Genomic DNA, 24,486 nt, shown 5'->3' on the forward strand with positions numbered 1-24,486 from the left:
ACACACACGCACGCACACACGCACGCGCACGCATGCGCACGCATGCACACACGCACACACGTGCACACACGCACGCGCACACACGTGTATACACACTACACGCACACACACACGCACCCACAACGAGCACGCACCTTGTCTTCACAATGGGTGGACTAATCTCCATCTGTTCCATCTCACTCCCTTCTACCCCGTGTGTGGACTAATCTCTATCTGTTCCATCTCACTCATGGGTGGACTAATCTCCACCTGTTCCATCTCACTCATGGGTGGACTAATCTCCATCTGTTCCATCTCACTCCCTTCTACCCCGTGTGTGGACTAATCTCTATCTGTTCCATCTCACTCATGGGTGGACTAATCTCCACCTGTTCCATCTCACTCATGGGTGGACTAATCTCCATCTGTTCCATCTCACTCCCTTCTACCCCGTGTGTGGACTAATCTCTATCTGTTCCATCTCACTCATGGGTGGACTAATCTCCACCTGTTCCATCTCACTCATGGGTGGACTAATCTCCATCTGTTCCATCTCACTCCCTTCTACCCCGTGTGTGGACTAATCTCCATCTGTTCCATCTCACTCCCTTCTACCCCGTGTGTGGACTAATCTCCATCTGTTCCATCTCACTCATGGGTGGACTAATCTCCATCTGTTCCATCTCACTCATGGGTGGACTAATCTCCATCTGTTCCATCTCACTCCCTTCTACCCCGTGTGTGGACTAATCTCCATCTGTTCCATCTCACTCATGGGTGGACTAATCTCCATCTGTTCCATCTCACTCATGGGTGGACTAATCTCCATCTGTTCCATCTCACTCATGGGTGGACGAATCTCCACCTGTTCCATCTCACTCCCTTCTACCCCGTGTGTGGACTAATCTCCATCTGTTCCATCTCACTCATGGATGGACTAATCTCCATCTGTTCCATCTCACTCCCTTCTACCCCGTGGGTGGACTAATCTCCATCTGTTCCATCTCACTCCCTTCTACCCCGTGTGTGGACTAATCTCCATCTGTTCCATCTCACTCATGGGTGGACTAATCTCCATCTGTTCCATCTCACTCCCTTCTACCCCGTGTGTGGACTAATCTCCATCTGTTCCATCTCACTCATGGGTGGACTAATCTCCATCTGTTCCATCTCACTCCCTTCTACCCCGTGTGTGGACTAATCTCCATCTGTTCCATCTCACTCCCTTCTACCCCATGTATGGACTAATCTCCATCTGTTCCATCTCACTCATGCATGGACTAATCTCCATCTGTTCCATCTCACTCATGGGTGGACTAATCTCCATCTGTTCCATCTCACTCCCTTCTACCCCGTGTGTGGACTAATCTCCATCTGTTCCATCTCACTCCCTTCTACCCCGTGTGTGGACTAATCTCCATCCGTTCCATCCCACTCCCCATGAGTGAGCGGACGCTGCACGGACTGGCGTGCCATGGCAGGGTGACGCTGCAAGTTATTGTTGTAATAACAGCACCAAGCGTGCCACTCAATGTCACACGGTAAAAGTCAACAGGTCGGGAGACATTTTCTGCTCCTCATGCGAGAGGCTACACGGGGGACCTTTGTCTGTGTGTCTATAGGGTGCTGGTGCTACTAACAGCACTTGTACAGCCCTGCTAGAGGCTACACGGGGGACCTTTGTCTGTGTGTCTATAGGCACTGCTGCTGCTACTCGCTACTAACAGCACTTGCCCCTACAGCCCTGCTAGAGGCTACACGGGGGACCTTTGTCTGTGTGTCTATAGGGCGCTGGTGCTACTAACAGCACTTGCCCCTACAGCCCTGCTAGAGGCTACACGGGTGACCTTTGTCTGTGTGTCTATAGGGCGCTGGTGATGCTAATAGCAGCACTTGCCCCTACAGCCCTGTTAGAGGCTACACGGGGGACCTTTGTCTGTGTGTCGATAGGGCGCTGCTGCTACTAACAGCACTTGCCCCTACAGCCCTGCTAGAGGCTACACGGGTGACCTTTGTCTGTGTCTATAAGGCGCTGTTGATGCTACTAGCAGCACTTGCCCCTACAGCCCTGCTGCTAGAGGCTACACGGGGGACCTTTGTCTGTGTGTCTATAGGGCGCTGGTGATGCTACTAACAGCACTTGCCCCTACAGCCCTGCTAGAGGCTACACGGGTGACCTTTGTCTGTGTCTATAGGGCGCTGGTGATGCTACTAGCAGCACTTGCCCCTACAGCCCTGCTAGAGGCTACACGGGGGACCTTTGTCTGTGTGTCTATAGGGCGCTGTTGATGCTACTAACAGCACTTGCCCCTACAGCCCTGCTAAAGGCTACACGGGGGACCTTTGTCTTTGTTCATAATACAGGTGTTGTTTGGGTCAGATCGCGTGAATATATAAGTGTGTGTGTCGTGAAACCCTCCACCCCCGACACAGACAATTAATAACAGGGCTTCGTTACTAGTACAGCACTAGTGTATAGTGTAGTGTATAATAGTGAAAGGTGTAGTGTAGTTGTCTAGTATACTAGTACAGCACTACGCTGGTTGTGTGTTGGAGGGCAAAGCCACAACATTTACAATCTGAGTACTCGGAATGTAAATGTTGGACGAGAAACGAATTGGCCACGTTCTGTTTACGTCACCAACCCTGGAATAGACTCATCACACAGCAGAGACCCACAGACTCATAACACAGCAGAGAGCCATAGACTCATCACACAGCAGAGACCCATAGACTCATCACACAGCAGAGACCCATAGACTCATCACTCAGCAGAGACCCACAGACTCATAACACAGCAGAGAGCCATAGACTCATCACTCAGCAGAGACCCATAGACTCATCACACAGCAGAGACCCATAGACTCATCACACAGCAGAGAGCCATAGACTCATCACACAGCAGAGAGCCATAGACTCATCACACAGCAGAGACCCATAGACTCATCACACAGCAGAGACCCATAGACTCATCACACAGCAGAGAGCCATAGACTCATCACACACAGAGACCCACAGACTCATCACACAGCAGAGACCCATAGACTCATCACACAGCAGAGAGCCATAGACTCATCACACAGCAGAGACCCACAGACTCATCACACAGCAGAGACCCATAGACTCATCACACAGCAGAGACCCACAGACTCATCACACACAGAGACCCATAGACTCATCACACAGCAGAGAGCCATAGACTCATCACACAGCAGAGAGCCATAGACTCATCACACACAGAGACCCATAGACTCATCACACAGCAGAGACCCATAGACTCATCACACAGCAGAGAGCCATAGACTCATCACACAGCAGAGACCCATAGACTCATCACACACAGAGACCCATAGACTCATCACACACAGAGACCCATAGACTCATCACACACAGAGACCCATAGACTCATCACGCAGCAGAGACCCACAGACTCATCACACAGCAGAGACCCATAGACTCATCACACACAGAGACCCATAGACTCATCACACACAGAGACCCATAGACTCATCACGCAGCAGAGACCCACAGACTCATCACACAGCAGAGACCCATAGACTCGGATGAGCACGGCTGGCTGCGTGATATGTGCAACGCACGTAACACGTCACAGCATCATTGACAGTAACCACATGCACTGTCCCGATATCACTCAGCCGCACTGCTGCACATTCTTGCCGCACCCAGCAGGGCTCACTCAACACAGACCCCCAGACTCGGCAATGATGACGATCACGGTGGTGGTGGCGGCGGTGGTGGTGGTGGAGGCGGCGGTGGTGGTGGCGGTTTGTGGTGGTGGCGGCGGTGGGGGCGGTGATCGCGGTAGTGGTGGTGGCGGCAGTGGTGGTGATCGCGGTAGTGGTGGCGGCAGTGATCGCGATAGTGGTGGCGGCAGTGGTGGTGGTGATTGCGGTAGTGGTGGCGGTGATGACGGCGGCGGTGGTGGCAGAGGCGGCGGTGATGACGCCGGTGGTGGTGGCGGCAGTGGTGATGGTGGCGGTGATCGCGGCGGCGGCGGTGGTGGCGGCGGTGGTGGCACAGCAGGGAGTACAGCCGGTGGTGCATCTACCGGTCATCTCAGTCAGCCAACCCATGGCACCTGCTGGGTCTGTCCCGTGACCTCCTGCACCTAGCCTGGCACAGCAGGGGATACACAGCTTGGTCATCTACCGGTCATCTCAGTCAGCCAACCCGTGGCACCTGCCGGGTCTGTCCCGTGACCTCATGCACCTAGCCTGGCACAGCAGGGGATACACAGCTTGGTCATCTACCGGTCATCTCAGTCAGCCAACCCGTGGCACCTGCCGGGTCTGTCCCGTGACCTCCTGCCAGCGGCGACCCTTCGACACTCCACGTGACCGCCTCCAAGTGCACCTGGCCTGGCACGGGCGCCGTGACGACGTCACCGTCGTGGCGAATGGCTTTGGCATTGGCGGCGGTGTCGCTGTTAAACATTCACCCCACCGCTGCCGTGCCCTGTCGGCTGGCGGTCATTCAAACACGCACCTCGAGGAGACATCAACTTATCACGAGGGTGCTGCTACTAATGTACAAGTGCGTGTGTTGAACATCTATCGAGCTGTACGTAGGTGCGAGAGAAGGGTCTGAGCAGTCTATGGGTCTGTGTGATGAGTCTATGGGTCTCTGTGATGAGTCTATGGGATTGTGTGAGTAGTCTATGGTTCTCTGTATGATGAGTCTATGGTTCACTGTATGATGAGTCTATGGTTCACTGTATGATGAGTCTATGCGTGTCTGTGTGAATAGTCTATGGGTCTGTGTGAGTAGTCTATGGGTCTCTGTGATGAGTCTATGGGTCTCTGTGATGAGTAGTCTATGGGTCTCTGTGTGAGTAGTCTATGGGTCTGTGTGAGTAGTCTATGGGTCTCTGTGTGAGTAGTCTACGGGTGTCTGTGTGAGTAGTCTATGGGTGTCTGTGTGAGTAGTCTGTGGGTCTCTGTGTGAGTAGTCTATGGGTCTCTGTGTGAGTAGTCTATGGGTGTCTGTGTGATGAGTCTGGCAGATGCACCACCTGTGCTTCCCCACTGTGCCAGGCTAGGTGCAGGAGGTCAAAGGGACAGATCCAGCAGGTGCCATGAGTTGACCGACCGAGATGACTGGCCGATGCACCAGCTGTGCCAGGCTAGGTACAGGTCACGGGACAGACCAAGCAGGTGCCTGGGGTTGACCGACTGATATGACTGGCAGATGCACCACCTGTGGTCCCCTACTGTGCCAGGCTAGGTGCAGGAGGAGGTCACGGGACAGACCCTGCAGGTGCCATGGGTTGACTGACCGTGATGACTGGCCATTGCACCAGTTGTGTGCCCCCTCTGCCCACAGATAAAGGTCCCCCGTGTAGCCTCTAGCAGGACTGCAGGGGCAAGTGCTGTCAGAAGCGAGTAGCAGCACCCTATAGACACACAGATAAAGGTCACCCGTGAAGCCTCGAACACGACTGCAGGGGCAAGTGCTGTCAGAAGCCAGTAGCAGTGTCTATAGACACACAGATAAAGGTCACCCGTGTAGCCTCTAACAGGACTGCAGGGGCAAGTGCTATCAGCGAACAGCACCCTATAGACCCACAGATAAAGGTCCCCCGTGAAGCCTCTAGCAGGACTGCAGGGGCAAGTGCTGTCAGCCAACAGCACCCTATAGACACACAGATAAAGGTCACCCGTGTAGCCTCTAGCAGGACTGCAGGGGCAAGTGCTGTCAGAAGCCAGTAGCACCCGAAAGACACAGATAAAGGTCCCCCGTGTAGCCTCTTACAGGACTGCAGGGGCAAGTGCCGTCAGCGAGCAGCACATACGAATGCCGGCACACTGTGGCACACGAAAGGTGCGTGGGTGGCTGGCCAGCTCCACGACACGCCCCCGGCCGCCTTTGTCTCCCCCCGTTGATTATTTAACAATTGTTTTTGCGCGCGCGTGACTTGACACATCCCACCCGCATGCAGCTAATCTCTGAGGCCGAGTTGATCTAAGGGGAAGGTGGTGGCGGGGTAGGTGGTGGTGGTGGTGGGGTAGGTGGTGGCGGTGGTGGGGCAGGTGGTGGCGGTGGTGGGGAAGGTGGTGGTGGTGGTGGGGAAGGTGGTGGTGGTGGTGGTGGGGAAGGTGATGGTGGTGGTGGTGGGGAAGGTGATGGTGGTGGTGGAGAAGGTGATGGTGGTGGTGGAGAAGGTGATGGTGGTGGTGGAGAAGGTGATGGTGGTGGTGGAGAAGGTGATGGTGGTGGTGGAGAAGGTGATGGTGGTGGTGGAGAAGGTGATGGTGGTGGTGGAGAAGGTGATGGTGGTGGTGGAGAAGGTGATGGTGGTGGTGGAGAAGGTGATGGTGGTGGTGGAGAAGGTGATGGTGGTGGTGGAGAAGGTGATGGTGGTGGTGGAGAAGGTGGTGGTGGTGGAGAAGGTGATGGTGGTGGTGGAGAAGGTGATGGTGGTGATGGTGGTGGAGAAGGTGATGGTGGTGGTGGGGCCGCTTACCCCCCCTACAACACCCGGGTCCAGGTCCGGTCGCCACTGGTTTCGAGGTGAGACCGCAGTGACTGACATTTTACTAAAAATAAATAATAACGACCCAATAAGCGCGCTAAGAAAACACTGCCGCCCACCCACCCCCTTCACTTTGAGAATCACTTTCAGCAGTTGCCTGTAAAAGCCCGAGAACGTAGCGAAAGCGATCGTAGGGCCGCAACAGCCTCGGGGAGCCAGGGGGGGGGGGCCTCGCCTGGATTCTCTGCCGCCTGAGAGACGTCGAGGTCGGTAGCCGTGGAGGATGTGGAGGGGGGGGGGCCTCGCCTAGATTCTCTGCCGCCTGAGAGACGTCGAGGTCGGTAGCCGTGGAGGATGTGGAGGGGGGGGGGGGGCTGGCCTAGATTCTCTACCGCCTTAGAGTCGCCGAGGTCGGTAGCCGTGGAGGATGTGGAGGGGGGGGGGCTCGCCTAGATTCTCTGCCGCGTGAGAGACGCCGAGGTCGGTAGCCGTGGAGGATGTGGAGGGGGGGGGGCCTCGCCTAGATTCTCTACCGCCTGAGAGACGCCGAGGTCGGTAGCCGTGGAGGATGTGGAGGGGGGGGGGGGCCTCGCCTAGATTCTCTGCCGCCTGAGAGACGCCGAGGTCGGTAGCCGTGGAGGATGTGAATGGGGGGGGGGGGGGGTGCCTCGCCTAGATTCTCTGCCGCCTGAGAGTCGCCGAGGTCGGTAGCCGTGGAGGATGTGGAGGGGGGGGGGGCCTCGCCTAGATTCTCTACCGCCTTAGAGTCGCCGAGGTCGGTAGCCGTGGAGGATGTGGAGGGGAGGGGGGCTCGCCTAGATTCTCTGCCGCCCGAGAGACGCCGAGGTCGGTAGCCGTGGAGGATGTGGAGGGGGGGGGGGGTCGGTGTCGGGGGTGACGTTTGACGTGAGGGGAAAAAATTGTCAGCGCGCGTGGGGAAGTGGTCGGGGGGTGACACCGAGGGGGTTTCGAGGGGGTCCGAGGGGCTGGGGGTTCGAAGAAGGGGGGGGGGGGGGTCGAGGAGCTGAGGGGGGCCGCTTACCGTGAGGGGAGCAGGCGAGCGGCGGACTGAGCCTTCCACAAAAATGGCTGCCGATTGTGGGGGGGGGGTGGAGGAATGGGGGAGGGGTGGGGGGAGGGGGTGGGGGGGAAGGGGAGGGGGTGGGGGGGAGGGGCTGTTGGCGGACGGATACCAGTGACGTCACCCGGCCGCACTTGCGGAGGGAACCGGTGTGGGAGGGGGTGGGGTTGTGGGGGGGAGGGGTGTGGGGGGAGGTGTAGGGGGGAGGGGTGTGGGGGTAGGGGTATGGGGGGGAAAGTGGGGGGGGGGGGAAGTGGGGGGGTGGGGGGGAGGGGCGTGGTGGGGGGCGCTGGAGGCGGACGGATACAAGTGACGTTACCACCGCCGCATTTGCGGAGGAGGGAACGGAGGGTGGGGGGGTGCGGCAGGTGGAGGAGGAGGAGGTAAAAAAAATAGCGACAAAACTAAAATAAATCCGCACACGAAAAAAAGAATTTCCAAAAAATATTGTAAAAAATATATTGATTAAAAAAAGATTCGTAATTTTTTTTTATAATAAAAAAATGCCGTGTAAAAACAACATTTTATTAGAAACAAAACGCAGTAATTTCTCACGAGGAAATCGCTCTTTTTTTCTCTTCTTGTCGCGGCGTCTCACTCGCGCGGCGGTGAGGAGGCGTCGGTTCCGCGTGGCAGGGGGTGGGGGGGAATGGGGGGGGTGTGGGGGGAGGGGTTGGGGGGAATGTGGGGGAGGGGAGGGGCCGTGGGGTGACGTCATTCGCCCCAGGTGCGTGACGTCATCCACCCCAGGTGCGTGACATCAACGCATGGAAGGTGCGTTGGCGGGGACGTCATCGCGTTGGGGAAGTGAGAGAGACATTACGTCATCGGCCAAGAGAAACAAGGAGTTTGACGTCACAGCTAAAGGGGGAGTTGGGGTGACGTCATCGCCAGACGGAAGAAATCCGATGGGCTGTAAAGCTCTTCTTGTCACAGACGTTCAGTAGGGGGCACGTGAAGAACCAGTGGCATCTACAGAACGTGAAGAACCAGTGGCATCTACATCTGCAGAACGTGAAGAACCAGTGGCATCTACATCTACAGAACGTGAAGAACCAGTGGCATCTACATCTACAGAACGTGAAGAACCAGTGGCATCTACAGAACGTGAAGAACCAGTGGCATCTACATCTGCAGAACGTGAAGAACCAGTGGCATCTACATCTACAGAACGTGAAGAACCAGTGGCATCTGTAGAACGTGAAGAACCAGTGGCATCTACATCTGCAGAACGTGAAGAACCAGTGGCATCTACATCTGCAGAACGTGAAGAACCAGTGGCATCTGTAGAACATGAAGAACCAGTGGCATCTACATCTGTAGAACGTGAAGAACCAGTGGCATCTACATCTACAGAACGTGAAGAACCAGTGGCATCTACAGAACGTGAAGAACCAGTGGCATCTACATCTGCAGAACGTGAAGGACCAGTGGCATCGACATCTGCAGAACGTGAAGAACCAGTGGCATCTACATCTACAGAACGTGAAGAACCAGTGGCATCGACATCTACAGAACGTGAAGGACCAGTGGCATCGACATCTGCAGAACGTGAAGAACCAGTGGCATCTGTAGAACGTGAAGAACCAGTGGCATCTACATCTGTAGAACGTGAAGAACCAGTGGCATCTACATCTGTAGAACGTGAAGAACCAGTGGCATCTACATCAACAGAACGTGAAGAACCAGTGGCATCTACATCTACAGAACGTGAAAAACCAGTGGCATCTACATCTGTAGAACGTGAAGAACCAGTGGCATCTACATCAACAGAACGTGGAGAACCAGTGGCATCTACATCTGTAGAACGTGAAGAACCAGTGGCATCTACATCTACAGAACGTGAAAAACCAGTGGCATCTACATCAACAGAACGTGAAGAACCAGTGGCATCTACAGAACGTGAAGAACCAGTGGCATCTACATCTGGAGAACGTGAAGAACCAGTGGCATCTACATCTACAGAACGTGAAGAACCAGTGGCATCTACATCTACAGAACGTGAAGAACCAGTGGCATCTACATCTACAGAACGTGAAGAACCAGTGGCATCTGCATCTGTAGCCACTGTGATGATGATGATGAGAGAGAGACGCAGACTCCACGTAGACCTCCTGCAGACCAGGCGAGGTAGTCAACATCTCCTAGCCACCGTGATGATGATGATGAGAGAGACGCAGACCCCACGTAGACCTCCTGTAGACCAGGCGAGGTGGTCAACATCTGGAAGAGCCCTGGCAGGTGACGTCACAGGGGTGTACCCCCCCCCCACCAACCCCCCCTCTCCAATCATTCCTTTCCGCCCACATTGAAATCCTCAAATCCCATTGGCTGTAGCAGCGAGAAAGTAGATGACGTCACGCGACTTCCGATCGCCGGCCCCTACCCAACATGGCTGCCAGAGACATCAACGCGACTTATCTCCCTACCAAACATGGCGGTCGGCACGTCACGTGACTTTGTTCTTTTCCTACCCAACATGGCTGCGAAGACGTCATGTGACTTCCCTCCCCAACATGGCTGCCAGAGAGTCACGTGACTATGTCGCCCCGACTCAACATGGCTACCAGAGCATCACGTGACTTGGTTTCCTCTCAACATGGCTGCCAAAGATGCCACGTGACTTTGTCCCCTTACCCAACATGGCTGCCAGAGAGTCACGTGACTGTGTCACCCCCCCCCTCTAATATGGCTGCTAACGACGTCACGTGACTTCCTCCACTTCCGCTCGTTGGTACAGTGTGGACACCGCACACGTGTGTGTACAGTGCAGAGAGACAGTAACAGACACACACAGAGACAGAGAGACACACACAGAGACACACACAGAGAGACATACAGAGACACAGAGAGACAGAGACACAGAGAGACAGAGACACACAGAGAGACAGAGACGCACACAGAGACACACAGAGAGAGACACAGATACACACAGAGACACACACAGAGAGACACACAGAGAGACACAGAGACACACACAGAGAGACACACAGAGAGACACAGAGACACACACAGAGAGACACACAGAGAGACACAGAGACACACACACAGAGAGACACACACACAGAGAAACACAGAGAGACACAGAGACACACAGAGACACACACAGAGACACAGAGACAGAGAGAGAGCGAGTGAGACGATGGGTAAAGACAAGAAGAAGAAGAGAAAGGCGGCGGCAGCAGGAGGAGGAGGGCAGAAGGCGATCGAGAAGAACGTCGCCAAGATGGAGAAGAAAGTGACCAAACACTCGCGTCGCGACGAGGTGAGCCGAGTGCCGTGAGCACCCCCCTGGGAGAGACACCCAGACCCAGGGATTGAACCCAGACTCTCAGTGTCTCTGGCTTAGTGAACCCCACTGAGAGAGAGAGACACCCAGACCCAGGGATTGAACCCAGACTCTCAGTGTCTCTGGCTTAGTGAACCCCACTGAGAGAGAGAGACACCCAGACCCAGGGATTGAACCCAGACTCTCAGTGTCTCTGGCTTAGTGAACCCCACTGGAGAGAGAGACACCCAGACCCAGGGATTGAACCCAGACTCTCAGTGTCTCTGGCTTAGTGAACCCCACTGAGAGAGAGAGACACCCAGACCCAGGGATTGAACCCAGACTCTCAGTGTCTCTGGCTTAGTGAACCCCACTGGAGAGAGACACCCAGACCCAGGGATTGAACCCAGACTCTCAGTGTCTCTGGCTTAGTGAACCCCACTGAGAGAGAGACACCCAGACCCAGGGATTGAACCCAGACTCTCAGTGTCTCTGGCTTAGTGAACCCCACTGGAGAGAGAGACACCCAGACCCAGGGATTGAACCCAGACTCTCAGTGTCTCTGGCTTAGTGAACCCCACTGAGAGAGAGACACCCAGACCCAGGGATTGAACCCAGACTCTCAGTGTCTCTGGCTTAGTGAACCCCACTGGGAGAGAGACACCCAGACCCAGGGATTGAACCCAGACTCTCAGTGTCTCTGGCTTAGTGAACCCCACTGAGAGAGAGACACCCAGACCCAGGGATTGAACCCAGACTCTCAGTGTCTCTGGCTTAGTGAACCCCACTGAGAGAGAGACACCCAGACCCAGGGATTGAACCCAGACTCTCAGTGTCTCTGGCTTAGTGAACCCCACTGGGAGAGAGACACCCAGACCCAGGGATTGAACCCAGACTCTCAGTGTCTCTGGCTTAGTGAACCCCACTGAGAGAGAGAGACACCCAGACCCAGGGATTGAACCCAGACTCTCAGTGTCTCTGGCTTAGTGAACCCCACTGGGAGAGAGACACCCAGACCCAGGGATTGAACCCAGACTCTCAGTGTCTCTGGCTTAGTGAACCCCACTGGGAGAGAGACACCCAGACCCAGGGATTGAACCCAGACTCTCAGTGTCTCTGGCTTAGTGAACCCCACTGGAGAGAGAGACACCCAGACCCAGGGATTGAACCCAGACTCTCAGTGTCTCTGGCTTAGTGAACCCCACTGGAGAGAGAGACACCCAGACCCAGGGATTGAACCCAGACTCTCAGTGTCTCTGGCTTAGTGAACCCCACTGGAGAGAGAGACACCCAGACCCAGGGATTGAACCCAGACTCTCAGTGTCTCTGGCTTAGTGAACCCCACTGAGAGAGAGAGACACCCAGACCCAGGGATTGAACCCAGACTCTCAGTGTCTCTGGCTTAGTGAACCCCACTGAGAAGAGAGACACCCAGACCCAGGGATTGAACCCAGACTCTCAGTGTCTCTGGCTTAGTGAACCCCACTGAGAGAGAGACACCCAGACCCAGGGATTGAACCCAGACTCTCAGTGTCTCTGGCTTAGTGAACCCCACTGAGAGAGAGACACCCAGACCCAGGGATTGAACCCAGACTCTCAGTGTCTCTGGCTTAGTGAACCCCACTGGGAGAGAGACACCCAGACCCAGGGATTGAACCCAGACTCTCAGTGTCTCTGTCTTAGTGAACCCCACTGGGAGAGAGACACCCAGACCCAGGGGTTGAACCCAGACTCTCAGTGTCTCTGGCTTAGTGAACCCCACTGAGAGAGAGAGACACCCAGACCCAGGGATTGAACCCAGACTCTCAGTGTCTCTGGCTTAGTGAACCCCACTGAGAAAGAGAGACACCCAGACCCAGGGATTGAACCCAGACTCTCAGTGTCTCTGGCTTAGTGAACCCCACTGAGAGAGAGACACCCAGACCCAGGGATTGAACCCAGACTCTCAGTGTCTCTGGCTTAGTGAACCCCCCTGAGAGAGAGAGAGACACCCAGACCCAGGGATTGAACCCAGACTCTCAGTGTCTCTGGCTTAGTGAACCCCACTGGGAGAGAGACACCCAGACCCAGGGATTGAACCCAGACTCTCAGTGACTCCCCTCGGTCGACTCAGCCTCAAATGAGTACCTGGTGCTGTGTGTAGTAAGCATCGCCACTGGGGAGACAAAGGCGGCCGGGCGTGGTGCTGGCCACCCACCCCCTCGTGTGCCACAGTGCCGGTAGCCTTCACAGGTGCGGCTTGCTACCAACAGCACTTGCCCCTACACCCTGCTGGAGGCTACACGGGGGACCTTTGCCTGTGTCTGCAGGAGGACTTGGAGGCGCTGATTTCAGAGCTGCGTGCTCTGGATGCCAAGAAGACGCAGGTGGTGGACAACCCGTGCCCTCCTCCATCTCCCAGGTGAGACACAGGTGGTGGACAACCCGTGCCCTCCACCCTCTCCCAGGTGAGACACAGGTGGTGGACAACCCGTGCCCTCCTCCATCTCCCAGGTGAGACACAGGTGGTGGACAACCCGTGCCCTCCACCCTCTCCCAGGTGAGACACAGGTGGTGGACAACCCGTGCCCTCCTCCATCTCCCAGGTGAGACTCAGGTGGTGGACAACCCGTGCCCTCCACCCTCTCCCAGGTGAGACACAGGTGGTGGACAACCCGTGCCCTCCACCCTCTCCCAGGTGAGACGCAGGTGGTGGACAACCCGTGCCCTCCTCCATCTCCCAGGTGAGACACAGGTGGTGGACAACCCGTGCCCTCCTCCATCTCCCCGGTGAGACACAGGTGGTGGACAACCCGTGGGTGTGAGTGTTGTTGGTGAGTGTTGTGGGTGAGTGTTGTGGTGAGTGTTGTGGTGAGTGTTGTTGGTGAGTGTTGTGTGTGAGTGTTGTGGTGAGTGTTGTTGGTGAGTGTTGTGGGTGAGTGTTGTGGGTGTTGTTGGTGAGTGTTGTTGGTGTTGTTGGTGAGTGTTGTTGGTGAGTGTTGTGGGTGTTGTTGGTGAGTGTGGGTTTGAGTGTTGTTGGTGTTGTTGGTGAGTGTTGTTGGTGAGTGTTGTGGGTGTTGTTGGTGAGTGTGGGTTTGAGTGTTGTTGGTGTTGTTGGTGAGTGTTGTTGGTGAGTGTGGGTGCGAGTGTTGTGGTGAGTGTGGGTGTTGATTGACTGCCTGTTGTCCACCGTGGGGTGGACGACTGCCTGTTGTCCACCTGTGCAGAGTGAACGCCTCGCTGGTCGCCCACCCCGAGCGTGAGGAGCTGCTCCTCTTCGGAGGGGAGTACTTCAACGGGCAGAAGGTGCCCTGTGTACTGTACTGTGTGTACTGTACACTGTGTGTACTGTGTGTGTACTGTGTGTGTGTACTGTGTGTGTACTCTGTGTGTGTACTCTGTGTGTACTCTGTGTGTACTCTGTGTGTACTGTGTGTGTACTCTGTGTGTACTGTGTGTGTACTGTGTGTGTACTGTGTGTGTACTGTGTGTGCTGTGTGTACTGTGTGTGGTGTGTGTACAGTGTGTGTGTACTGTGTGTGTACTGTGTGTGTACTGTGTGTGTACTGTGTGTGTACTCTGTGTGTACTGTGTGTGTACTGTGTGTGTACTGTGTGTGTACTGTGTGTGTGTACTGTGTGTGTACTGTGTGTGTACTCTGTGTGTACTGTGTGTGTACTGTGTGTGTGTACTGTGTGTGCTGTGTGTACTGTGTGTGTACTGTGTGTGTACTGTGTGTGTGTCTCACTGCGTGTACTCTGCGTGTGTCTCTCTGCGTGTACTCTGCGTGTGTCTCTCTGCGTGTGCTCTGCTTGTGTCTCTCTGCGTGTGCTCTGCGTGTGCACTGCGTGTGCTCTGCTTGTACTCTGCGTGTGCTCTGCGTGTGCTCTGCGTGTGCTCTGCGTGTGCACTGCGTGTGCTCTGCGTGTGCTCTGCGTGTGCACTGCGTGTGCTCTGCTTGTGCTCTGCGTGTGCTCTGCGTGTGCTCTGCGTGTCACTGCGTGTGTCTCTCTGCGTGTGCTCTGCGTGTCACTGCGTGTGCTCTGCTTGTACTCTGCGTGTGCTCTGCGTGTACTCTGCGTGTCACTGCGTGTGTCTCTCTGCGTGTGCTCTGCGTGTGCTCTGCGTGTGCTCTGCGTGTACTCTGCGTGTGCTCTGCGTGTACCTTGCGTGTGCACTGCGTGTGCTCTGCGTGTGCTCTGCGTGTGCTCTGCGTGTGCTCTGCGTGTGCTGTGCGTGTACTCCCCAGACGTTCCTCTACAACGACCTGTTTGTCTACAACATCCGCAAGAACTGCTGGAGTCACGTGCACATCCCCAACCCGCCACCTCGGCGCTGCGCTCACCAGGTGAGCGCCTCCAGCCCGTCAGTGTTGTTGTTGTGGTTGTGGTGGTTGTCTTTGTTGTTGTCGTGGTTGTTGTCGTGGTTGTTGTTGTTGTGGTTGTTGTCGTGGTTGTTGTTGTCGTCGTGGTTGTTGTCGTTGTGGTTGTTGTTGTTGTTGTCGTCGTGGTTGTGGTTGTTGTCGTTGTTGTGGTTGTTGTTGTTGTGGTTGTTGTCGTTGTTGTGGTTGTCGTTGTTGTTGTGATTGTTGTTGTCATTGTTGTTGTGATTGTTGTTGTCGTTGTTGTGATTGTTGTCGTTGTTGTTGTGATTGTTATCGTTGTTGTTGTGGTTGTTGTTGTCGTGTATGTTGTGGTTGTTGTCATTGTGGTCGTTGTGTCGTTGTGGCCGTTGTTGTTGTTGTTGTCGTCGTTGTTGTTGTCGTCGTTGTCGTTTTTGTCGTCATTGTTGTTGTGGTTGTTGTCATTGTTGTTGTCGTCGTTGTTGTGGTTGTTGTGATTGTTGTTGTGGTTGTTGTGGTTGTTGTTGTTGTCCAGGCGGTGGTGGTGCCGCAGGGTGGTGGGCAGATGTGGGTGTTTGGGGGCGAGTTTGCCTCTCCTGACGGAGAGCGCTTCTATCACTACCGCGACCTCTGGGTCCTGCACCTGGCACAGCGACGCTGGGAGGAGATCCGGTGAGTGGACTCACGCTCACCCACACGCTCACCCACACGCTCACCCACACGCTCACTCACACGCTCACTCACACGCTCACTCACACGCTCACCCACTCACACGCTCACCCACACGCTCACCCACTCACCCACACGCTCACCCACTTGCTCACCCACTCACTCACCCTCAGGCTCACCCACACGCTCACCCACCCACACACTCACCCACTCACTCACCCACTCACACGCTCACTCACTCACCTACTCACCCACACACTCACCCACTCACTCACCCACTCACACGCTCACTCACCCACACGCTCACTCACCCACATGCTCACCCACTCACCCACACACTCACCCACCCACTCACCCACCCGCTTACCCACTCACTCACTCACTCACCCACCCACTCACTCACCCACTCACTCACTCACTCACCCACCCACCCACTCACTCACTCACCCACTCACCCACTCACTCACCCACTCACCCACCCACTCACCCACCCGCTCACCCACCCACTCACCCATCCACTCACCCACCCACTCACCCACTCATCGACCCACCCACCCACTCACCCACTCACCCACTCACTCACTCACCCACCCACCCACCCACCCACCCACTCACTCACCCACTCACTCACCCACTCACCCACCCACCCACTCACCCACTCACCCACCCACCCACCCACTCACTCACCCACCCACTCACCCACCCACCCACCCACCCACCCACTCACCCACCCACCCACCCACTCACTCACTCACTCACCCACCCACTCACCCACCCACCTACCCACCCACTCACCCACCCACTCACCCACTCACCCACTCACTCACTCACCCACCCACTCACCCACTCATCCACCCACCCACCCACTCACTCACCCACTCACCCACTCACCCACCCGCTCACCCACCCACTCACCCACCCACTCACCCACCCACTCACTCACCCACTCACCCACTCACCCACCCACTCACCCACTCACCCACCCACCCACTCACCCGCTCACTCACCCACCCACCCACCCGCTCACCCACCCACTCACCCACTGCTCCCCTCAGGGCTCCTGGAGGGCCTTCCAAGCGGAGTGGCCACCGCATGGCGGCCTTCAAGCGTCAGCTCGTCGTGTTCGGGGGATTCCACGAATCGTCGCGGTGAGAGGGGCGGGGGGCAACACGTGTGTGTGTGTACACGTGTGTGTGTGTACAACTGTGTGTGTGTGTACTACACGTGTGTGTGTGTGCTACACGTGTGTGTGTGTGCAGGGACTACGTGTACTATAACGACGTCTTCATCTTCGACTTGGACTCGCTGACCTGGCTGCGCCCGCACGTCTCGGGCACCCCGCCGTGCCCCCGCTCTGCCTGCCAGATGTGGCCCACGCCGCCAATGCCCACGCCACCACCACCACCCACCATCGTCGTCATCGTCATCATCGTCATCCAGCAGCGGAGCAGCAGCCGCCAACACGCCTGGCCTGCTTGTCTACGGGGGGTACAGCAAGATGGTGGGTGGTGGGGGGTGGGGGGGGTGGGGGTGGGGGGGTACAGCAAGATGGTGGGTGGTGGGGGGTGGGGGGGTACAGCAAGATGGTGGGTGGTGGGGGGTGGGGGGGTGGAGGGGTACAGCAAGATGGTGGGTGGTGGGGGGGTGGAGGGGTACAGCAAGATGGGGGGTGGGTGGTGGGGGGGGGTGGGGGTGGGGGGGTACAGCAAGATGGTGGGTGGTGGGGTGGTGGGGGGTGGGGGGGTACAGCAAGATGGTGGGTGGTGGGGAGTGGGGGGTGGGGGGGGTACAGCAAGATGGTGGGTGGTGGGGGGTGGGGGGGGTGGGGGTGGGGGGGTACAGCAAGATGGTGGGTGGTGGGGGGTGGGGGGGTACAGCAAGATGGTGGGTGGTGGGGGGTGGGGGGTGGAGGGGTACAGCAAGATGGGGGGTGGGTGGTGGGGGGGGTGGGGGTGGGGGGGTACAGCAAGATGGTGGGTGGGGGGTGGGGGGGTACAGCAAGATGGTGGGTGGTGGGGGGTGGGGGGGTGGGGGGGGTACAGCAAGATGGTGGGTGGTGGGGGGTGGGGGGGTACAGCAAGATGGTGGGTGGGGGGTGGGTGGTGGGGGGGTATAGCAAGATGGTGGGTGGGGGTGGGGGGTGGGGGGGGTACAGCAAGATGGTGGGTGGTGGGTGGAGGGTGGGGGGGGTACAGCAAGATGGTGGGTGGTGGGGGGTGGGGGGGTACAGCAAGATGGTGGGTGGGGGGTGGGTGGTGGGGGGTGGGGGGGGTGGGGGGGTACAGCAAGATGGGGGGTGGTGGGTGGAGGGTGGGGGGGTACAGCAAGATGGTGGGTGGGGGGTGGGGGTGGGGGGGTACAGCAAGATGGTGGGTGGGGGGTGGGGGTGGGGGGGTACAGCAAGATGGTGGGTGGTGGGTGGGGTGTGGGGGGGTACAGCAAGATGGTGGGTGGGGGGTGGGGGTGGGGGGGTACAGCAAGATGGGGGGTGAGGGTACAGTGAGGTGGGGGACGTGGGGCGTGGGGTCCGGGAGATGTCGCCACCCGTTTAGACCACCACCACTGCCATCGCCACCACCAACACCACAACCACCACAACCACCACCGTCACCGCCAACCCCATCGCCACCACCACCGTCGCCACCGCCATCAACACCACAACCACCGCTGCCACCACCGTTACCACCGCCGCCATCGCCACCACCACCGGACTGTGCGCGTCACGTCAACAACAATCGCCCCGATGGGCAACTTGTCACCGGCAGGTCCGGCTCCCGCGTGTGTGTGTGTGTCACTGTGTGTGTGTGTCACTGTGTGTGTGTGTCACTGTGTGTGTGTGTCACTGTGTGTGTGTGTCACTGTGTGTGTGACTGTGTGTGTGTGTCACTGTGTGTGTGTGTCACTGTGTGTGTGTGTCACTGTGTGTGTGTGTCACTGTGTGTGTGTGTCACTGTGTGTGTGACTGTGTGTGTGTGTCACTGTGTGTGTGTGTCACTGTGTGTGTGTGTCACTGTGTGTGTGTGTCACTGTGTGTGTGTGTCACTGTGTGTGTGACTGTGTGTGTGTGTGACTGTGTGTGTGTGTCACTGTGTGTGTGACTGTGTGTGTGTGTCACTGTGTGTGTGTCACTGTGTGTGTGACTGTGTGTGTGTGTCACTGTGTGTGTGTGTCACTGTGTGTGTGACTGTGTGTGTGTGTGACTGTGTGTGTGTGTCACTGTGTGTGTGACTGTGTGTGTGTGTCACTGTGTGTGTGACTGTGTGTGTGTGTCACTGTGTGTGTGTCACTGTGTGTGTGACTGTGTGTGTGTGTCACTGTGTGTGTGTCACTGTGTGTGTGTGTCACTGTGTGTGTGACTGTGTGTGTGTGTCACTGTGTGTGTGACTGTGTGTGTCACTGTGTGTATACACTGCTGTGTGTGTATACACTGTGTGTGACTGTGTATACACTGTGTGTGTGTGTATACACTGTGTGTGTGTGTGTATACACTGCTGTGTGTGTGTGTGTACACTGCTGTGTGTGTGTATACACTGTGTGTGTGTCACTGTGTGTGTGTCACTGTGTGTGTGTGTGTGTCTACACTGTGTCACTGTGTGTATACACTGTGTGTGTGTATATACACTGTGTGTGTGTGTCACTGTGTGTGACTGTGTGTGTGTGTAGAGAGTGAAGCGTGATGTGGACAAGGGCGTGGCGCACACAGACATGTTCCTGCTGAGCCCTGACACCAAGGAAGGTGCTGGCACCGCAGTGACGCACACACATGCACATACACACACGCACACGCACACAGACACACGCACACACACACGCACACACACACACGCACACACACACGCACACACACACACAGACACGCACACACACACAGACACGCACACACACGCACGCGTACACACGCACACACACACAGACACACGCACACGCGTACACACACATGCACACACGCACACACACACGCACACATACACACACACACACGCACACACACACACACACGTATACACATGCACGCACACATACACACACACGCACATACACACACACATGCACACACGCACACACACACGCACACATACACACACACACGCACACACACACGTACACACATGCACACACACACGTACACACATGCACGCACACATACACACACACGCACATACACGCACGCACACACACACGCACACATACACACGCACACACACACACACGAGGCGGTGACACGCACACACACGCACGCACACTCACGCACACGTACACTCACGCACACATACACACGCACACACACACGCACACACACACACGAGGCGGTGACACGCACACACACACACACGATGCGTGACTATAACCAAACTCCCTTTCCTTACCCATGATCCTTTGCTGCTGCTGCCCCCTTCCATAAACAAACTCCCCTTCCTTACCCATGATCCTTTGCTGCTGCCGCCCCCCCCCCAAACAAACTCCCCATCCTTACCCATGATCCTTTGCCACCCCCCCCCATAACCAAACTTCCCTTCCTTACCCATGATGCTTTGCTGCTGCCGCCCCCCCCCAAACAAACTCCCCATCCTTACCCATGATCCTTTGCCACCCCCCCCATAACCAAACTTCCCTTCCTTACCCATGATGCTTTGCTGCTGCCGCCCCCCCCCAAACAAACTCCCCATCCTTACCCATGATCCTTTGCCACCCCCCCCATAACCAAACTTCCCTTCCTTACCCATGATGCTTTGCTGCTGCCGCCCCCCCCCAAACAAACTCCCCATCCTTACCCATGATCCTTTGCCACCCCCCCCATAACCAAACTACCCTTCCTTACCCATGATCCTTTGCTGCTGCTGCCCCCCCCCAAACAAACTCCCCATCCTTACCCATGATCCTTTGCCACCCCCCCCATAACCAAACTACCCTTCCTTACCCATGATCCTTTGCTGCTGCCGCCCCCCCCCATAAACAAACTCCCCATCCTTACCCATGATCCTTTGCTGCTGCCGCCCCCCCCCATAAACAAACTCCCCTTCCTTACCCATGATCCTTTGCCCCGCCTCAGGCTGGTGGCGCTGGTCCCGCGTGAGCACCCTGGGCTCCCGTCCCAGCGCCCGCTCCGGCTTTGCGGTGGCTCCGGGCGGCCCCGGCGGGCGGGCGCTGCTGTTTGGGGGCGTCCGGGACGACGAGGAGGGCGGCGACGAGCGGCTGGAGGGAGAGTTCCACGCGGATCTCCACGCCTACGACCACGCGCGGCGCCGCTGGAGCCGCGTGCACCTCGCCGGGCGCGGTGGTGGTGGTGGCGGCGGTGGTGGTGGTGGTGGCGGTGGTGCCCGGCGCCAGCGGAGACGGAAAGGTGGTGCGGACGCTGGGCGGGACGGTGAGAGAGGAGGTGGTGGTGGTGGTGGTGGGGGAGATGGTGGAGGAGGATGAAGAGGGAGCAGGAGGAGGTGGTGGTGGTTGTTGTGGTGGTGGTGGAGGTGGTGGTGGTTGTTGTGGTGGTGGTGGAGGTGGTGGTGGAGGAAGTGGTGGTGGAGGTGGTGTTGGAGGTGGTGGAGGATGAGGAGGGAGGAGGAGGAGGTAGTGGTGACGGTGGAGGAGGTGGTGGTGGTGGTTGTTGTGGAGGTGGAGGAGGAAGTGGTGATTGTTGTTGTTGTGGCTGAGTAGAGGGTGACGAGCGTGACGACGACGACGATGAGGAGGAGGCTCGTGAGGAGGTGGTGGTGGTGGTGGTTTTTGTTGTTTTGGAGTTAGTGGTGGAGGAGGTGGTGGAGGTTGTTGTTGTTGTTGTTGTGACTGAGTAGAGGGTGACGACGACGACGATGACGACGATGAGGAGGAGGAGGTGGTGGAGGTGGTGGTGGTTGTTGTTGTTGTGGTTGTTGTTGTTGTGACTGAGTAGAGGGTGATGACGATGAGGAGGAGGTGGTGGAAGTGGTGGTTGTTGTTATTGTTGTGGCTGAGTAGAGGGTGACGACGACGATGAAGACAACGAGGACGAGGAGGAGGAGGAGGAGGCTCGTGAGGAGGTGGTGGAGGTTGTTGTTGTTGTTGTGACTGAGTAGAGGGTGACGATGAAGACAACGACGACGATGATGATGAGGAGGAGGAGGTGGAGGAGGTGGTGGAGGTGGTTTGCAGCGACGGCACCGTCACCACGGTGCGCCAGACGGTGGGCGGGGGCAGCTCGCGACCCCGCGACCCCTCCCAGCGACCCCGCGACCCCTCCCAGCGACCCCGCGACCCCTCCCAGCGACCCCGCGACCCCTCCCAGCAGCCCCGCGGCAGCAGCGGCGACGACGACGACGACGAGGGGGCGGCAGCAGCAAAGGATGATGGGAAAGGTGACGCCCTCTCTCTCTCTGTCGCAGCAGTGCATGCTGGGATTGTTCAGGCTGCTGCGTGCGATTGGTTGACTGGTGAGGCTGCGTGTGATTGGTTGACTGGTGAGGCTGTGTGTGATTGGTTGACTGGTGAGGCTGCGTGTGATTGGTTGACTGGTGAGGCTGCGTGTGATTGGTTGACTGGTGAGGCTGCGTGTGATTGGTTGACTGGTGAGGCTGTGTGTGATTGGTTGACTGGTGAGGCTGCGTGTGATTGGTTGACTGGTGAGGCTGTGTGTGATTGGTTGACTGGTGAGGCTGCGTGTGATTGGTTGACTGGTGAGGCTGTGTGTGATTGGTTGACTGGTGAGGCTGTGTGTGATTGGTTGACTGGTGAGGCTGCGTGTGATTGGTTGACTGGTGAGGCTGTGTGTGATTGGTTGACTGGTGAGGCTGCGTGTGATTGGTTGACTGGTGAGGCTGTGTGTGATTGGTTGACTGGTGGGACTGCGTGTGATTGGTGGACTGGTGAGGCTGTGTGTGATTGGTGGACTGGTGAGGCTGTGTGTGATTGGTTGACTGGTGAGGCTGTGTGTGATTGGTGGACTGGTGAGGCTGTGTGTGATTGGTGGACTGGTGAGGCTGTGTGTGATTGGTTGACTGGTGGGACTGCGTGTGATTGGTGGACTGGTGAGGCTGTGTGTGATTGGTTGACTGGTGAGGCTGTGTGTGATTGGTGGACTGGTGAGGCTGTGTGTGATTGGTTGACTGGTGAGGCTGTGTGTGATTGGTGGACTGGTGAGGCTGTGTGTGATTGGTGGACTGGTGGGACTGCGTGTGATTGGTGGACTGGTGAGGCTGCGTGTGATTGGTTGACTGGTGAGGCTGCGTGTGATTGGTGGACTGGTGGGACTGCGTGTGATTGGTGGACTGGTGAGGCTGCGTGTGATTGGTTGACTGGTGAGGCTGTGTGTGATTGGTTGACTGGTGGGACTGCGTGTGATTGGTGGACTGGTGAGGCTGTGTGTGATTGGTTGACTGGTGAGGCTGTGTGTGATTGGTTGACTGGTGGGACTGCGTGTGATTGGTGGACTGGTGAGGCTGTGTGTGATTGGTGGACTGGTGAGGCTGTGTGTGATTGGTTGACTGGTGGGACTGCGTGTGATTGGTTGACTGGTGAGGCTGTGTGTGATTGGTTGACTGGTGAGGCTGCGTGTGATTGGTTGACTGGTGAGGCTGCGTGTGATTGGTTCACCTGGTAAGGCTGCGTGTGATTGGTTGACTGGTGGGGCTGCGTGTGATTGGTTGACAGGAGTGGTGGCAGCGGTGGTGGCCATGGTGGCTGTGGTGGTTGTTGTTGTTGCAGGTCGTGGCGCTGGTGATAGTGGTGATTGTTGTTGTGGTGGTTGTTGTTGTTGTGGTTGTTGTTGTGGTTGTTGCAGGTGGTGGTGGCGAGTGGCCGTGTGCCCGCATGAACGCCATGATGGTGGTGCGCCAGGCGGTGCTGTTAGTGGTTGTGGTTGTTGTTGTTGTGGTTGTTGTTGTTGTGGTTGTTGTTGTTGTGGTTGTTGTTGTGGTTGTTGCAGGTGGTGGTGGCGAGTGGCCGTGCCCGCGCATGAACGCCATGCTGGTGGTGCGCCAGGCGGTGGTGATAGTTGTTGTGGTTGTTGTGGTTGTTGTTGTGGTTGTTGCAGGTGGTGGTGGCGAGTGGCCGTGTGCCCGCATGAACGCCATGATGGTGGTGCGCCAGGCGGTGCTGTTCCTACTGGGCGGCGCCTACGAAGCCGGAGCCCGTCAGGTGACGCTGGGAGACATGCACAAGCTGGAGCTGCACACGCTCACCACGTGGTCTACGCTCACCCACATGGACCCTGGTGAGTGGCACACACTCACACACACACTCACTCACTCACACACACACTCACTCACACACACACACAGTCACACACTCACTCACACACACACACAGTCACACACTCACACACACACAGTCACACACTCACCACCACACTCACACACACACACAGTCACACACACACACACAGTCACACACACACACACAGTCACACACACTCACACACAGTCAGGTGACGCTGGGAGACATGCACAAGCTGGAGCTGCACACGCTCACCACGTGGTCTACGCTGACACACATGGACCCTGGTGAGTCACACACACTCACACACACTCACACACACACTCACTCACACACACACTCACTCACTCACACACTCACACACACACACAGTCACACACTCACACACACACAGTCACACACTCACTCACACACTCACTCACACACACAGTCACACACACACACACAGTCACACACAGTCAGGTGACGCTGGGAGACATGCACAAGCTGGA

The 24,486-nt window shown here is 56.8% G+C and overlaps 3 protein-coding genes across 5 annotated transcripts in view; 2 read left to right on the forward strand and 1 right to left on the reverse strand.

Annotated features, from left to right (window-relative positions):
• AP1G1 (adaptor related protein complex 1 subunit gamma 1) overlaps positions 1-7,595 on the reverse strand; it is a 37,641-nt gene extending 30,046 nt beyond the window's left edge. Inside the window, exons 1-2 of one of the 2 annotated variants that reach the window (XM_061581992.1) lie at positions 7,515-7,586; positions 4,049-4,113 (exon numbers count right to left, since the gene is read on the reverse strand). In XM_061581992.1, coding sequence (XP_061437976.1) covers positions 4,049-4,073 — 25 coding nt within the window. In that variant the 5' untranslated portion in view covers positions 4,074-4,113; positions 7,515-7,586. Of the gene's footprint in view, positions 1-4,048; positions 4,114-7,514 lie in introns of both variants that reach the window. The other variant, XM_061581993.1, reaches the window with a different exon arrangement.
• Positions 7,596-10,288: 2,693 nt separating this feature from the next.
• On the forward strand, positions 10,289-21,000 carry KLHDC4 (kelch domain containing 4). 2 transcript variants are annotated; one of them, XM_061582027.1, is made up of 10 exons: positions 10,289-10,818; positions 13,131-13,187; positions 13,418-13,452; positions 14,028-14,106; positions 15,050-15,148; positions 15,678-15,814; positions 16,867-16,959; positions 17,071-17,312; positions 19,475-19,547; positions 20,862-21,000. In XM_061582027.1, exons 1-9 carry the CDS (start codon positions 10,696-10,698, stop codon positions 19,486-19,488), a joined length of 879 nt encoding a protein of 292 aa, XP_061438011.1. In that variant the 5' UTR covers positions 10,289-10,695; the 3' UTR covers positions 19,489-19,547; positions 20,862-21,000. The 2 variants fall into 2 exon arrangements, with proteins under 2 accessions (XP_061438011.1, XP_061438010.1); XM_061582026.1 differs by lacking the exon at positions 13,418-13,452 and having other exon boundaries at positions 13,131-13,222.
• LOC133338962 (ankyrin repeat domain-containing protein 11-like) overlaps positions 19,517-24,486 on the forward strand; it is a 21,759-nt gene continuing 16,789 nt past the window's right edge. Inside the window, exons 1-3 of the mRNA XM_061547088.1 lie at positions 19,517-19,547; positions 20,862-21,086; positions 23,814-23,917. Coding sequence (XP_061403072.1) covers positions 19,517-19,547; positions 20,862-21,086; positions 23,814-23,917 — 360 coding nt within the window. The remainder of the gene's footprint in view (positions 19,548-20,861; positions 21,087-23,813; positions 23,918-24,486) is intronic.

The sequence above is a fragment of the Lethenteron reissneri genome, unplaced genomic scaffold, assembly GCF_015708825.2.
Source record: "Lethenteron reissneri isolate LAM-NWPU_2019-01 unplaced genomic scaffold, ASM1570882v1 scaffold_1639, whole genome shotgun sequence".
Lineage (NCBI taxonomy): Eukaryota > Metazoa > Chordata > Hyperoartia > Petromyzontiformes > Petromyzontidae > Lethenteron > Lethenteron reissneri.

Excerpts from the sequence above, each read along its gene's own strand:
- KLHDC4 (XM_061582026.1), top strand. The coding sequence starts at position 10,696 with ATGGGTAAAGACAAGAAGAAGAAGAGAAAGGCGGCGGCAGCAGGAGGA. Across the intron at positions 13,223-14,027 it reads TGCCCTCCTCCATCTCCCAG|AGTGAACGCCTCGCTGGTCG; the intron begins GTGAGACACAGG and ends CCACCTGTGCAG. Across the intron at positions 16,960-17,070 it reads GGATTCCACGAATCGTCGCG|GGACTACGTGTACTATAACG; the intron begins GTGAGAGGGGCG and ends GTGTGTGTGCAG.